Source organism: Lissotriton vulgaris, chromosome 4_1 (genome assembly GCF_964263255.1).
Source record: "Lissotriton vulgaris chromosome 4_1, aLisVul1.2, whole genome shotgun sequence".
NCBI lineage: Eukaryota > Metazoa > Chordata > Amphibia > Caudata > Salamandridae > Lissotriton > Lissotriton vulgaris.
The window spans coordinates 1,073,426,978-1,073,443,479 of NC_141691.1; the positions used below are offsets into that span (position 1 = coordinate 1,073,426,978).

The 16,502-nt window shown below is 55.5% G+C and overlaps 1 protein-coding gene across 1 annotated transcript in view; it reads right to left on the reverse strand.

Annotated features, from left to right (window-relative positions):
* The window catches only part of DNAH5 (dynein axonemal heavy chain 5), a 5,605,957-nt gene that overhangs the window by 2,170,142 nt on the left and 3,419,313 nt on the right, over positions 1 to 16,502 (reverse strand). The window contains exon 38 of the mRNA XM_086967405.1: positions 15,060 to 15,254. Within this exon, the coding sequence (XP_086823531.1) occupies positions 15,060 to 15,254 (195 nt within the window). The remainder of the gene's footprint in view (positions 1 to 15,059; positions 15,255 to 16,502) is intronic.

The following is a 16,502-nucleotide window of genomic DNA, read 5'->3' on the forward strand; positions in this document are numbered from 1 at the left end:
CTGGCAGGACACCTGGGACAAGATAAAACCTACAGTCGCCTAGTGACCCACTTCTTCTGGCCCAAAATGAGGAACAATGTACACCAGCATTGCCGATCTTGCCCCACGTGCCAAGCCAGTGGAAAGAGCGGCCGCAAACTAAAGGCCCCCCTGCAACCTTTTCCCGTGGTCACCACCCCGTTCGAGAGGGTCGGGATAGACATCGTGGGGCCCCTGGACCCGCGCACAAAACAAGGCCATCGATTCATCTTGGTGCTAGTGGACCACGCCACCCGCTACCCTGAGGCTGTTCCCCTGCGGACTGTGACAGCCCCGGTAGTCGGCCGGGCTCTGATGGGGATCTTCTCCCGTGTGGGCTTCCCCCGAGAAGTCGTCAGCGACAGAGGCACGAACTTTATTTCTAAATATATGAAATCCCTCTGGCAGCAGTGCGGGGTTACCTACCGATTCACGACCCCCTATCACCCTCAAGGGAACGGACTCGTTGAGCGGTTCAATCGCACGCTAAAAGGGATGATCGGGGGGTTGGAAGAGCCCCTCCGTCGCCAGTGGGATGTGCTGCTGCCGTGCCTCCTCTTCGCCTATCGGGAGGTCCCCCAGAAATCCCTGGGCTTCAGCCCGTTTGAACTGCTATATGGACACCCAGTGCGGGGGCCGCTCAGCCTAGTCAAAGAAGGCTGGGAGATGCCTCCGCTAAAGAACCCTCCAGATGTCTTCCGGTACCTCCTAACCCTCCGCAACCAGACCCGGCGGTTCAGGGAGCTGGCAAAAGCTAACCTAGAGGCCAGTCAAGAGGACATGAAAAAGTGGTATGACCGGAATGCCTCATCCATTGAATTTGAACCTGGCCAACAGGTATGGGTGATGTCCCCCACCGAGCCATGCGCCCTGCAAGACAAATGGACGGGGCCCTTCAAAGTAGTCGAGCGCAAGGGCCCTGCCACCTATCTCATCGACAAGGAATCTTCCCGGAACCCCCTCCGGGTCCTCCACGCTAACAGACTGAAGCCCCACTTTGTGCGTACAGAACTCCGCCTCCTGATGGCCACAGACAATGGGGCTGAAGAAGACTCCGAGCCCCTCCCTGACCTCCTACGGACTCGGGAGCAAGACGGCTCCGTGGATGGGGTCCGACTCTCGGAGGCCCTCACCAGAGAGCAACGCCAGGAGTGTCGAGTCCTCCTGTCACAGTTCGCCAGCCTGTTCTCCCTCACCCCAGGTGTCACTTCCTGGTGTGTGCACGATGTGGACACGGGGGACAGCCCCCCTATCCGCCACCGGGCCTACCGCGTGCCAGATCGGGTACGGGCCTGCATCCAGGAAGAAGTAGCCAAGATGCTCACGCTCGGGGTCATCGAGCCCTCAGACAGCCCCTGGGCCAGCCCTGTAGTACTGGTCCCCAAAGCAGCTGCCCCCGGCACCACACCAGAACTCCGGTTCTGCGTCGACTACCGGGGCTTGAATGCGGTCACCAGAACAGACGCACATCCCATCCCCCGGGCAGATGAACTAATCGACCGCATGGGAGCTGCCCGCTACCTCAGTATCTTCGACCTGACGGCGGGCTACTGGCAAATCGGCCTCACACCCCGGGCGCAAGAACGTTCTGCCTTTTCCACCCCCGATGGCCATTACCATTTCACAGTCATGCCCTTCGGCATGAAGAATGCCCCAGCAACATTCCAACGGCTCGTCAATCAGGTCCTGGCGGGGCTCGAAGGATTCAGCGCCGCCTACCTAGACGACATCGCTGTATACAGCCACCATTGGTCCGAGCACCTCCACCACCTCCGAGCAGTGCTGCAAGCCCTTCAGCGAGCTGGCCTCACGATCAAGGCCAGCAAGTGTCAAATTGGGCAAGGGTCTGTAACCTACCTCGGGCACCAAGTGGGAAGCGGCCTGGTGGCCCCTCTGCAGCTAAAAATTGCCGCCATCCAGTCCTGGCAGCCCCCCATCACCCAGACCGAGGTACGAGCCTTCCTGGGCCTCACGGGCTATTACCGAAGGTTCGTGAAAGACTATGGTACTATAGTGGGGCCCCTCACAGAACTCACGTCAAAAAATCAGCCCAAGAAAGTCAACTGGACCCCAGAGTGTCAAGCTGCATTTGAACAATTGAAGGCCGCCATGTGTTCCGCCCCTGTGCTTCAGGCCCCCGACTACAGCCGGGAGTTCGTCGTCCAGACGGATGCCTCCGACCATGGCATTGGGGCAGTCCTGTCTCAAGTGAACACCGAAGGCCTTGATCAACCGGTGGCCTTCATCAGCCGGCGACTCCTACCACGGGAACAACGCTGGAGCACCATAGAGAGGGAGGCCTTCGCTGTGGTATGGGCCCTCAAGAAGCTCCGGCCCTACCTTTTTGGCACACACTTTCGGGTACAGACCGACCACCGACCCCTGCAGTGGCTGATGCAGATGCGGGGGGAAAACCCAAAGTTACTACGCTGGTCCATCTCCCTACAAGGTATGGACTTCACAGTTGAACACCGGCCTGGGCCAGATCACGCCAACGCGGATGGCCTGTCCCGGTTCTTCCGCCTCGACGAGGAGAGTCCCCAAGAGGATGGGTAACTCTCCCCGCCTTCAGCTGGGGGGGGACGCATGTTGGACAGGCCACATGAAGGGCCGCTCTCCCCCGGCCCAACCAGGCCCGAGCCCGGTCACGCAAGTACCACACACCACCATTGCACGTCCTCCGTCCCCCCAGGGACCCCTGCCCTCGAGCATGTCGACCTCGTGGGTCCGATCCACTGCCGGCCCACGCGCCCATCCTGGGGCGCCATCTTGGACACTCCACCACGAGGCCGCCTGGCCCCCGATCGACCTCAACCCTGGGCCTGGCCCGGCCTCAGACACCCCGGCACCACCATCCACCCAGGAGGTGAGCGGGCTACTTGGCAAGTCAATGGGAGAAGGAGGTGTCGATGGCTCTCCCCCGCCAGGTGCCGCTCGCCCATCGCCTCCCCGGGCGCTGGCTCCACCCCCCTGCTGGGTGTCTGGACTCCCTCATCCCGGACCTCCCGACCTCCAAGTGCGAGGGTCCGGACATCAAAGCACACCAGCCCTATAACTGGGGCAGCTCCAGAGCAGGAAGGCAGTTGTATCTTGGAGTCGAGAGACGCAAAGAGGAACTCATCCTAGACGGACTACTGGCGCTGCCGTAGCTCTGTCTTGTGCACCATCGTCCTGCCTGCCGGCGCTGCCGCAACCTTCGCAACCTTCATATCCTTCATCGTCGTCGGGACCTGCTGGCGTGGCCGCGGACCGTTTGTAACCGTCATCTTCACCGGGACCTGCTGGCTCCGCCGCGGACCGTCGTTTCCTTCGTCCATCTCGGGACCTGCTGGCTCCGCCGCGGCCCGATCATCTAGAACGCCGAGCTCGAGGATTGAGAGCTATATCCATCTTTTGGTAACAAGACTGTCCCGCTACCCCTTCTCCCAAACCAGAGACCAGAATCGAGGGGACCCCTGAGTCCAGACCTCCTTGTATCATTTCATCGTAACTTAAAGAATTGCCTATAAAGTCTCGTTGAACTTTAACCTTGTGTGGTGTCCGTCTGTGGGGGGGAAGTTACTTGTCTGTACGATCGCTGGAGACGGCTCTCTCCGGAGACCTCTCCCCTTATTCTCGGCCGACCCTCCCGGTCCGTCTAACAGTGAGGGTGAGTGAGTGCAGAGTGAGTGCAGAGTGAGAGTGAGTGCAGTGAGAGTGAGTGCAGAGTGAGTGCAGAGTGCATAGTGACTGCAGAGTGTGAGTGCAGAGTGCAGAGTGAGTGAGAGTGAGTGCAGAGTGTGAGTGCAGAGTGAGTGTGAGTGAGTGCAGAGTGAGTGCAGAGTGAGAGTGAGTGCAGAGTGTGAGTGCAGAGTGTGAGTGCAGAGTGAGTGCAGAGTGAGTGCAGGGTGAGAGTGAGTGCAGAGTGAAGAGTGAGTGCAGAGTGAAGAGTGAGTGCAGAGTGAGTGCAGAGTGAGAGTGAGTGCAGAGTGAGTGCAGAGTGAGTGCAGAGTGAGTGCAGAGTTAGCATGAGTGCAGAGTGAGTGCATAGTGAGAGTGAGTGCAGAGTGAGAGTGAGTGTGAGTTCAGCGTGAGAGTGAGTGCAGAGTGAGAGTTAGTGCAGAGTGAGAGTGAGTGCAGAGTGAGTGCAGAGTGACTGCAGAGTGTGAGTGCAGAGTGCAGAGTGAGTGCAGAGTGAAGAGTGAGTGCAGAGTGCGAGTGAGTGCAGAGTGAGTGCAGAGTGAGAGTGAGTGCAGAGTGTGAGTGCAGAGTGTGAGTGCAGAGTGAGTGCAGAGTGTGAGTGCAGAGTGCAGAGTGAGTGCAGAGTGAGTGCAGGGTGGAAGTGAGTGTAGAGTGAAGAGTGAGTGCAGAGTGAAGAGTGAGTGCAGAGTGAGTGCAGCGTGAGTTTGAGTGCAGAGTGAGAGTGAGTGCAGAGTGCAGATTGAGTGCAGAGTGAAGAGTGAGTGCAGAGTGAGTGCAGCGTGAGTGTGAGTGCAGAGTGCAGAGTGAGTGCAGAGTGAGTGCAGAGTGAGTGCAGAGTGTAGAGTGCAGAGTGAGAGCAGAGTGAGTGTGAGTGCAGAGTGTGAGTGAGTGCAGAGTGAGCTCAGAGTTAGTGTAGAGTGAGTACAGAGTGAGTACAGATTGAGAGTGAGTGCAGAGTGAGAGTGAGTGCAGAGTGAGTGTAGAGTGCAGAGTGAGTGCGGGTGCAGAGAGAGTGTAGAGTGAGAGTGAGTGTGAGTGCAGAGTGAAAGTGAGTGCAGTGAGAGTGAGTGCAGAGTGAGAGTGAGTACGGAATGAGTGCAGTGAGAGTGTTAGACGGACCGGGAGCGTCGGCCGAGATTACGGGGAGAGGTCTCCAGGGAGAGCCGTCTCCAACGACTGTACAGACAAGTAACTTCCCCCCCACAGACGGACACCACACAAGATTGAAGGTTAACGAGACTTTATATGCAATTCTTAGGTTACGTTGGTATGATACAAGGAGGTCTGGACTCCGGGGTCCCCTCGATTCTAGTCTTTGGTTGAGGAAAGGGGTAGCGGGACAGTCTTTAGTTACCAATGAGTACAAAATAGCTCTCAATCCTCGAGCTCGGCGTTCTAGATGATCGGGCCGTGGAGGAGCCAAGCAGGTCCCGAGATGGATGAAGGAAGGACGACGGTCCGCGGCGGAGCCTGCAGGTCCCGGTGAAAGATGACGGATACAACGGTCCGCGGCCACGCCAGCAGATCCCGACGACGATGAAGGATGAAGGTTACGACGGCTGTGGCAGCGCCAACAGGCAGGACGATGGTGCACAGGACAGAGCTATGGCAGCGCCAGTAGTCCGTCCAGGATGAGTTCCTCTTTACGTCTCTCGACTCCAAGATACAACTGCCTTCCTGCTCTGGAGCTGCCCCAGTTATAGGGCTGGTGTGCTTTGATGTCCGGACCCTCGCACTTGGAGGTCGGGAGGTCCGGGATGAGGGAGTCCAGACACCCAGCAGGGGGGTGGAGCCAGCGCCCGGGGAGGCGATGGGCGAGCGGCACTTGGCGGGGGAGAGCCATCGGCACCTCTTTCTCCCATTGACTTGCCAAGTAGCCCGCTCACCTCCTGGGTGGAGGGTGGTGCCGGAATGTCTGAGGCCGGGCTAGGCCCCGGGTTGAGGTCGATCGGGGGCCAGGCGGCCTCGTGGTGAAGTGTCCAAGATGGCGGCCCGGGCGGGGCGCGTGGGCCGGCAGTGGATCGGATCCACGAGGTTAACGTGCTCGGGGGCAGGGGTCCCTGAGGGGACGGAGGACGTGCAATGGTGGTGTGTGGTACTTGCGTGACCGGGCTCGGGCCTGGTTGAGCCGGGGGAGAGCGGCCCTCCATGTGGCCTGTCCAACATGCGTCCCCCCCAGCTGAAGGCGGGGAGAGTTACCCATCCTCTTGGGGACTCTCCTCGTCGAGGCGGAAAAACCGGGACAGGCCATCCGCGTTGGCGTGGTCTGACCCAGGCCGGTGTTCGACTGTGAAGTCCATACCTTGCAAGGAGATGGACCAGCGTAGCAACTTTGGGTTTTCCCCCCGCATATGCATCAGCCACTGTAGGGGTCGGTGGTCGGTCTGCACCCGAAAGTGGGTGCCAAAAAGGTAGGGCCGGAGCTTCTTGAGGGCCCATACCACAGCGAAGGCTTCCCTCTCTATGGTGCTCCAGCGTTGCTCCCGTGGTAGGAGTCTCCGGCTGATGAAGGCCACCGGTTGATCAAGGCCTTCGGTGTTCACTTGAGACAGGACCGCCCCAATGCCCTGGTCGGAGGCGTCCGTCTGGACGACGAACTCCCGGCTGTAGTCTGGGGCCTGGAGCACAGGAGCGGAACACATGGCGGCCTTCAACTGTTCGAATGCCGCTTGACACTCTGGGGTCCAGTTCACCTTCTTGGGTTGATTCTTTGACGTGAGTTCGGTGAGAGGCCCCACTATGGTACCATAGTCTTTCACGAACCTTCGGTAATAGCCCGTGAGGCCCAGGAAGGCTCGTACCTCGGTTTGGGTGATAGGGGGCTGCCAGTCCTGGATGGCGGCAATTTTCAGCTGTAGAGGGGCCACTAGGCCGCTTCCCACCTGGTGTCCGAGGTAGGTCACAGACCCTTGTCCAATTTGACACTTGCTGGCCTTGATCGTGAGGCCAGCTCGCTGAAGGGCTTGCAGCACTGCTCGGAGGTGGTGGAGGTGCTCGGTCCAATGGTGGCTGTACACAGCGATGTCGTCTAGGTAGGCGGCGCTGAACCCTTCGAGCCCCGCCAGGACCTGATTGACGAGCCGTTGGAAAGTCGCTGGGGCATTCTTCATGCCGAAGGGCATGACCGTAAAATGGTAGTGGCCATCGGGGGTGGAGAAGGCAGAACGTTCTTGTGCTCGGGGTGTGAGGCCGATCTGCCAATAACCTGCTGTCAGGTCGAAGATGCTGAGGTAGCGGGCAGCTCCCATTCGGTCGACCAGTTCATCTGCCCGGGGGATGGGATGTGCGTCCGTTCTGGTGACTTCATTCAGGCCCCGGTAGTCGACGCAGAACCGGAGTTCTGGTGTGGTTCCGGGGGCGGCTGCTTTGGGGACCAGTACGACCGGGCTGGCCCATGGACTGTCTGAGGGCTCGATGACCCCGAGCGTGAGCATCTTAGCCACTTCCGCCTGGATGCAGGCCCGTACCCGATCAGGTACGCGGTAGGCCCGGTGGCGGACAGGAGGGCTGTCTCCGGTGTCCACATCGTGCACACACCAGGAAGTGACACCTGGGGTGAGGGAGAACAGACTGGCGAACCGTGACAGGAGGGCTTGGCACTCTTGGCGTTGTTCTCTGGTGAGGGTCTCCGAGAGTCGGACCCCATCCACGGAGCCGTCTTGCTCCTGGGTCCGCAGGAGGTCAGGGAGAGGCTCGGAGTCGTCTTCAACCCCATTGTCTGTGGCCATCAGTAGGCTGAGTTCTGTTCGTGCAAAGTGGGGTTTCAGTCTGTTGGTGTGGAGGACTCGGAGTGGGTTCCGGGAGGACTCCATATCGATCAGATAGGTGGCAGGACCCTTGCGCTCGATTACCTTGAAGGGTCCCGTCCATTTGTCTTGGAGAGCGCATGGCTCCGTGGGGGACATTACCCATACCTGTTGCCCCGGCTCGAATTCAATGGATGAGGCGTTCTGGTCATACCATTTTTTCATGTCCTCTTGACTGGCCTCTAGGTTGGCTTTTGCTAGGTCTCTGAACCGCCGGGACTGGTTGCGGAGGGTGAGGAGGTACCGGAAGACATCTGGCGGGCTCTTGGCCGGAGGCATCTCCCAGCCTTCTTTGATCAGGCTGAGCGGCCCCCGCACTGGGTGCCCATATAGCAGTTCGAAGGGGCTGAAGCCTAGGGATTTCTGTGGGACCTCTCGGTAGGCGAAGAGGAGGCACGGCAGCAGCACATCCCACTGGCGACGGAGGGGCTCTTCCAATCCCCCGATCATCCCTTTTAGCGTGCGGTTGAACCGCTCAACAAGTCCGTTCCCTTGGGGGTGATAGGGGGTCGTGAATCGGTAGGTGACCCCACACTGTTGCCAGAGGGATTTCATGTATTTAGAGATAAAGTTCGTGCCTCTGTCGCTGACGACTTCTCGGGGGAACCCCACACGGGAGAAGATCCCCATCAGGGCCCGGCCGACCACTGGGGCTGTCACGGTCCGGAGAGGAACAGCCTCAGGGTAGCGGGTGGCGTGGTCCACTAGCACCAGAATGAAGCGATGGCCTTGTTTTGTACGCGGGTCTAGGGGTCCCACAATGTCTATTCCGACCCTCTCAAATGGGGTCGTGACTACTGGAAAAGGTTGCAAGGGGGCCTTTAGTTTGCGGCCGCTCTTCCCACTGGCTTGGCACGTGGGGCAAGATCGGCAATGCTGGTGCACATCGTTTCTCATTTTGGGCCAGAAGAAGTGGGTCACTAGGCGACTGTAGGTTTTATCTTGTCCCAGGTGCCCTGCCAGGGGGACATCGTGGGCCAGGTTTAGCAGGAAGTTTCTAAAGCGGAGGGGCACTACTAGTACTCGGTTGGCCCCCAGCTCCGCGACTCGTTGCTCGCTGTACAACAGATCATTGTCCCAGTAGACCCAATGAGTTCCGGAGGTATCCCCTGCGCTTTGGGCGAGCGCTTGTTGGCGGAGTCCCTCGAGGGAGGGACAGGTCTTCTGTTCCTGGCGAAATTGTTCTTGTGTGGGTCCCCCCTCTTGGGCCCACTGGTCAAGGTTAGCGAGGTCGGAAGGTTGAGCAGGTTCGAGGGGGGTGTCATGGTCGGGGGTCTCGGCTGGGGCGACCGGAGGCGGTGGCGCCGGCCATTCTGGTTCTTCCGGGTGATGGTTGGCACGGGCGGCCATGGACCGGGTGGTGACGCACGCCCAGTCCGGGACGCCCAACATCCCCAAGTGTTCTTTTCGCTCCACGGCTGCCCACGGGGAGCTCTCCAGGTCATTTCCGAGGAGGCAGTCCACGGGGGCGTCGTCTCGGACCGTCACCTTCAACATGCCGGAGACCCCTCCCCACTCAAAGGGGACGCAGGCCATCCGACACAGACTTTCCGAGTTGTCGGCTGATCGCACAGGGCAGAGAATGTTCGGTAGATATTGTTCTGGGGTCACCAGGTGACAGCGGACGGCTGTCACACTGGCCCCGGTGTCCCGAAGGGCTTCGGCCCGTTGTCCATTGATGCTCACCCATTGGCTGTACTTCTGGGTGTTAGCGGGTAGGGGGACCCGCGGGACCATGTCTCTTCCCCCTAAGCATGCGAGAGTCATGGCGGCTGGCTCCCACTCTTGATATTCTTGCTCGTCTGTTTCTTGTTCCTCGGAGATCTGTTCTTCCCCTAGTGCCGCGGCGGCCACATGGCGGGGTTTTGGACTCTGATACTGCGGGCAGCTTGGGTCGTTTGCATAGTGGCCGATTCGTTGGCATCGGTGACACGTGACATTGGCTCTGTACCCCGGTCGCGCCGGGGTGCTGCCCCGGTTGGCCGGGGGGGTGGTGCTGGTAGCGGGGGCGGCCGGAGTGTTGTCTCTTCCTCGTCCTTGGCCCCCTCCTCCTCCTCTGGGTCGGTGGTGACCATTGTTGTTCCTGTTCTGCTCGTAGGACCCATTCCGGCCCACTCTGGTGATCTCCCACCGGTCAGCTTCGGCTGCGAGCTGCCGGGGATCGGTTAACTTGCTGTCGAGGAGGTGTTGGCGTAGTTCAATGAAGCAATTGTTGGACAGATGCTCCCATACCATCAGATTGAACAGCTGCTCGTAGGTCGTGACGTTGTTCCCTCTGATCCAGCCTTCGAAAGCTCGGCTAAAGTACGTTACATAGTCCACCCAAGTTGTACCCGGGATGCGTGTGCAGTCTCGGAACCTCTGACGGTACATCTCGGGCGTGAGGCCATAGCGGGTGAGGAGGGCCGCTTTCATATGGTCGTAGGAGGTCATCTGGTGGTCTGGGAGCTGTAACAGGGTGTCGCGGCCCTCATTGAGGAATCTGCCCCATAGGCCGGCTCCCCAATCGTTTCTATCGATCCGGTGCGCAGTCATAGCGATTTCATAGGCCTTAAACCATTGCTGGATGTCGTCCTCTCGAAAATATTCTCGGACAACATCCTTGGGGATGTGTACTTTTTTCTCCGTGGTCCCTGGGGTGTGTGGTCTCTCGGGCACCCCTAACTCTTTATTCTGTTTGCGCAGGTTGATCTCGGCTAGGTTCCGTTCGTGCTCGTACGCTAGTTTCTTTTCCTCGAGCTCCCTTTGTCTCTGTTTCTCCTCTCTTTCTTCTCGGAGACGTAGGTGCTCTAAGTTTATTTTTTGTTCGGCCAACTTGAGTTCTACGTCCATCTTGAGTCGGCCCATTTCTAGCTCGTGTAGTCGGGTTTTTTCTCTTTCTTGGATCTCGTCTTGCGAGAGACCCGTTCTTTGCCCTTCAGGGGCCGTGGTGGTTTTTTCTGCGGTGCTTTGATCGGGGGTTCCGGCAGCCCCGGTCTCTGCCCAAGATTCTAGGGCATGCTTAAAATCGTCCTTGGTGCTTAGTCCGGTGGTAGCGATACCTAGTTCGATGCAGAACTGCTTTAGTTCACGATGGCTGTACTCCTCTAGTTTTTCCATTTGGAACTTCTCAGTTGATCCGCTCTCTTTAGTTGTCATTGTGGTTCGTTGTGGGGTGAGCTACTCTCTGTACGTTATGCGGTGATTCGGATCGCGCCGCTGGCCACCAATGTTAGACGGACCGGGAGGGTCGGCCGAGATTACGGGGAGAGGTCTCCAGGGAGAGCCGTCTCCAACGACTGTACAGACAAGTAACTTCCCCCCCACAGACGGACACCACACAAGATTGAAGGTTAACGAGACTTTATATGCAATTCTTAGGTTACGTTGGTATGATACAAGGAGGTCTGGACTCCGGGGTCCCCTCGATTCTAGTCTTTGGTTGAGGAAAGGGGTAGCGGGACAGTCTTTAGTTACCAATGAGTACAAAATAGCTCTCAATCCTCGAGCTCGGCGTTCTAGATGATCGGGCCGTGGAGGAGCCAAGCAGGTCCCGAGATGGATGAAGGAAGGACGACGGTCCGCGGCGGAGCCTGCAGGTCCCGGTGAAAGATGACGGATACAACGGTCCGCGGCCACGCCAGCAGATCCCGACGACGATGAAGGATGAAGGTTACGACGGCTGTGGCAGCGCCAACAGGCAGGACGATGGTGCACAGGACAGAGCTATGGCAGCGCCAGTAGTCCGTCCAGGATGAGTTCCTCTTTACGTCTCTCGACTCCAAGATACAACTGCCTTCCTGCTCTGGAGCTGCCCCAGTTATAGGGCTGGTGTGCTTTGATGTCCGGACCCTCGCACTTGGAGGTCGGGAGGTCCGGGATGAGGGAGTCCAGACACCCAGCAGGGGGGTGGAGCCAGCGCCCGGGGAGGCGATGGGCGAGCGGCACTTGGCGGGGGAGAGCCATCGGCACCTCTTTCTCCCATTGACTTGCCAAGTAGCCCGCTCACCTCCTGGGTGGAGGGTGGTGCCGGAATGTCTGAGGCCGGGCTAGGCCCCGGGTTGAGGTCGATCGGGGGCCAGGCGGCCTCGTGGTGAAGTGTCCAAGATGGCGGCCCGGGCGGGGCGCGTGGGCCGGCAGTGGATCGGATCCACGAGGTTAACGTGCTCGGGGGCAGGGGTCCCTGAGGGGACGGAGGACGTGCAATGGTGGTGTGTGGTACTTGCGTGACCGGGCTCGGGCCTGGTTGAGCCGGGGGAGAGCGGCCCTCCATGTGGCCTGTCCAACAGAGAGTGAGTGCAGAGTGATAATAAGTGCAGAGTGAGAGTGAGTGCAGAGTGAGTGCAGAGTGGGAGTGAGTGCAGAGGGAGAGTGAGTGCAGAGTGAGAGTGAGTGCAGAGTGAGAGTGAGTGCAGAGTGAGTGCAGAGTGAGTGCAGAGTGTGTGCAGAGTGAGTGCAGAGTGTGCGCAGAGTGAGAGTGAGTGCAGAGTGAGAGTGAGTGCAGAGTGAGCGTGATTGCAGAGTGAGGGTGAGTGAGTGCAGAGTGAGTGCAGAGTGAGAGTGAGTGCAGTGAGAGTGAGTGCAGAGTGCATAGTGACTGCAGAGTGTGAGTGCAGAGTGCAGAGTGAGTGAGAGTGAGTGCAGAGTGTGAGTGCAGAGTGAGTGTGAGTGAGTGCAGAGTGAGTGCAGAGTGAGTGCAGAGTGAGTGCAGTGTGTGAGTGCAGAGTGAGTGCAGAGTGTGAGTGCAGAGTGAGTGCAGAGTGAGTGCAGGGTGAGAGTGAGTGCAGAGTGAAGAGTGAGTGCAGAGTGAAGAGTGAGTGCAGAGTGAGTGCAGAGTGAGAGGGAGTGCAAAGTGAGTGCAGAGTGAGTGCATAGTACAGAGTGAGTGCAGAGTGAGTGCAGAGTGAGTGCAGAGTGAGAGTGAGTGCAGAGTGAGCATGAGTGCAGAGTGAGTGCATAGTGAGAGTGAGTGCAGTGTGAGTGCAGAGTGAGAGTGAGTGCAGAGTGAGAGTGAGTGCAGAGTGAGAGTTAGTGCAGAGTGAGAGTGAGTGCAGAGTGAGTGCAGAGTGCAGAGTGACTGCAGAGTGTGAGTGCAGAGTGCAGAGTGAGTACATAGTGAAGAGTGAGTGCAGAGTGTGAGTGAGTGCAGAGTGAGTGCAGAGTGAGAGTGAGTGCAGAGTGTGAGTGCAGAGTGTGAGTGCAGAGTGAGTGCAGAGTGTGAGTGCAGAGTGCAGAGTGAGTGCAGAGTAAGTTCAGGGTGAGAGTGAGTGTAGAGTGAAGAGTGAGTGCAGAGTGAAGAGTGAGTGCAGAGTGAGTTTGAGTGCAGAGTAAGTGCCTAGTGCAGAGTGAGTGCAAAGTGAGAGTGAGTGCAGAGTGAGTGTGAGTGCAGAGTGAGTGCAAAGTGAGTGCAGAGTGCAGAGTGAGCGTGAGTGCAGAGTGAGTGCAGAGTTAGAGCAGAGTGAGTGTGAGTGCAGAGTGAGAGTGAGTGCAGAGTGAGAGTGAGTGCAGAGTGAGTGAGTGCAGAGTGAGTACAGAGTGAGAGTGAGTGCTGAGTGAGAGTGAGTGCTGAGTGAGTGCAGAGTGAGTGTAGAGTGCAGAGTGAGTGTGAGTGCAGAGGGAGTGTAGGGTGCAGAGTGAGTGCAGAGTGAGTGTGATTGCAGAGTGAGAGTGAGTGCAGAGTGAGAGTGAGTGCAGAGTGAGTGCAGAGTGAGAGTGAGTGCAGAGTGAGTGCAGAGTGAGAGTGAGTGCAGAGTGAGAGTGAGTGCAGAATGAGAGTGAGTGCAGAGTGAGAGTGGGTGCAGAGTGAGAGTGAGTGCAGAGTGCAGAGTGAGAGTGAGTGCATAGTAAGTGCAGAGTGAGTGCAGAGTGAGAGTGAGTGCAGAGTGAGAGTGAGTGCAGAGTGAGTGTGAGTGTGAGTGCAGAGTGAGTGTGAGTGCAGAGTGAGTGTGAGTGCAGAGTGAGTGCATAGTGACTGCAGAGTGTGAGTGCAGAATGAGAGTGCAGATTGAGAGTTAGTGCAGAGTGAGAGTGAGTGCAGAGTGAGAGTGACTGCAGAGTGAGAGTGACTGCAGAGTGAGTGCAGAGTGAGAGTAACTGCAGAGTGAGTGCAGAGTGAGAGTGAGAGCAGAATGACTGCAGAGTGAGAGTGAGTGCAGAGTGAGAGTGACTGCAGAGTGACAGTGAGTGCAGAGTGAGAGTGAGTGCAGAGTGAGAGTGACTGCAGAGTGAAAGTGACTGCAGAGTGACTGCAGAGTGAGAGTGACTGCAGAGTGACAGTGACTGCAGTGTGTGAGTGTGCAGGGTGAACAGTGTGTGAGTGTGCAGGGTGAGCAGTGTGTGAGTGTGTAGGGTGAGCAGTGTGTGAGTGTGTAGGGTGAGCAGTGTGTGAGTGTGTAGGGGCAGTGTGTGAGTGTGCAGGGTACGGACACTCAAACTAAGTCCACCACACACACACACACACATAAGACCACACACATAAGACCAAACACATAAGACCACACACATAAAACCACACACACCACACACACCACACACACACACCACACACACACACCACTCTCACCACCACACTCTCACCACCACACACTCACCACCACACACCACAACACACTTACCACCACACGCACAACCACACACACACGACCACACACACACACACACTACCAGCCGTCAGTGCATGCTTCCACCAGGCACACAACACCAGACTTCAGTGCACGCTTTCACCAAACACTCACACCACCAGCCATCAGTGCAGGCTTTCAGCAGGCACCAAACACCACCAGCCATCTGTGCACGCTTTTACCGGGCACACACACCACCAGCCGTCAGTGCACACTTCCACCAGGCACACACACCTCCAGCCGGCAGTGCACGCTTCCACCAAGCACACACACCACCAGACATCAGTGAACAATTTCTACAGGCACACACACCACCAGCCATCAGTGCACACATCAATTGTTAACGCATCCACAATTAACTATTGTAGCAATCGCAGTATGGTACACTTTACTTTTAAACATATTCATCTAAAGCGCAGCATGCCACCATTGCTACAATTCCAATCCAACCCACATAATTCCACTACACACCACATGCATACACTTCATAACACATGGCTAAAAGACATTGCCATTTACAATGCCTTTAGCTCTAACTCAAATAAATCCGAGACCTATTGCATTTCCAATGCTTGTTCGAGATATTGGGTACTACCGCTTCAGTCATGACAACAAAGAAGTGTTGTGAGGTTCTGAAGCCTGGCTATGAAATGTATCTTGTCATCTAAACAGCTGACAGCTCCCCATATGTGAACCGTGACCTGATGTTCTACCATGTGTCGATACATGTATTTAAAATGTCTGCTTCTTTTGACTGTTACAGATAAAATCAAAAAACATTTAAAAAACATGCTCCAGGCTCACATTTTACGTGCTGTTTGAAAGCTAGATAAACTTTGCCTATGACTATGTCACAATCATTTCTCTGCAATCGACATTTAGAAATAAACTGTTTTTCAATATCTTCTGTAAAATTATAATTGTAACAAACAATTCAAAACTGTAAAAGACAGACCTGTTTGGAAAGTTGTTCTTCACACAGTTTGTAGAGGGTGAAGAACTTCCTGGCCAAAACAATGTTATCAATGAAACCGCAACTAGCTAGCTTGACACGGATGATGATCTGGCGATCTGGAACCATCATGGCTACAGAGCGGAAATTTATCTTCAGGTTCTCAGGTAGTTCCTGCCTTCCAGCATAGCCAGGATTCTGAGCAGGAAACAACATGCATTTAAAGAATGCTGGCACAGAAATGATAAGCATTATCAGTTGACGGTGATCATGGATAATTCATGAACAGTACAAACTTTCGTCAACTGGCATGTAAAAACAGTCAATTCATAAATAGTATTTCCTTTCCCGTTATTCCCTATTAGTGCCTCACAACTGCTATGCAGAAACTTTTCTGAAGTAGCAGAGAGGGCTGTAGGATATATTCAATTCATCATTTCACATTATAATACGATTGGAAACGATAATTAGAATTATCACAAGCTTTAATTTGTTTTATGCAACAGGAGTCTGCCTTGTTGTGTATGCTCATTGATGGCCCCGCAAATAACCTTCTACGCATTTTCCTGCCTTCCTTCTATCCGAACCACTATTTCTATATAGTCTGCCCTCTCATCGCCTGTCTTTACACGGCATACCTTTTTTTTACCTCTCAACTTAACACCGAAGGGTAGATTCACTAAAGGTATGACAGGTGCTGTCGAGGCACAAAGAAGAAAGTAACTTTTAATTTGAATGCACAAGATTACCTGCAAAGGATGTTAAGAGTTGAGCTAGACCGCTTACAGTGCTATAATAACTGCGAATTTAAATCCAGAAACACATGAATATTACTTTTGAAATGCTCTAAGGTTTATGATTTTACAAAGGGGACCACTTGAGGTCCCCTTCGCCCACATTGGACCTCATTCATCCCACAGGTTCCAGAATGTTTTTCAAATGTGAAAAAAGACATTAATGTGATGAAAATGCTGGCAGTACTATTTGAAACTGCTGCGGCTCTGGCGGGGCACAAGTTTACTAGACCCAGGTAAAAAGCTTTGGCTCAATAATTTCCATACAGGTTTTGTTCAGTAAATCTCTCTGTTTCAGATCTCTTTGCTACAGTGTATTTAATAACGTATACGTATAAATGTCGTTATTTTAATATTGATAATGCTAGTGTTGATGAAGTTGAACGTCAACTATATTTAGAATTGTATTTGACAGTTTGAAACTTCATTCAAGCCCAATTAAAAAAACAAATCTCCAATCAGAGTGTTATGTCCTAATACGAATCCTTTGCTCACTGTACCCTGTGTATTAAATATGAGTTGCCTTCCATTATGCTTCACTAACGGCCATGTTTTCTTGTCGATGCTTGAAACTTCTAATCAGAAGTTACCCTCTCAGAGCTGAGACAAGGAGGCCCCTTGATACACAAGGCATGATTTTCTGAAAATTACA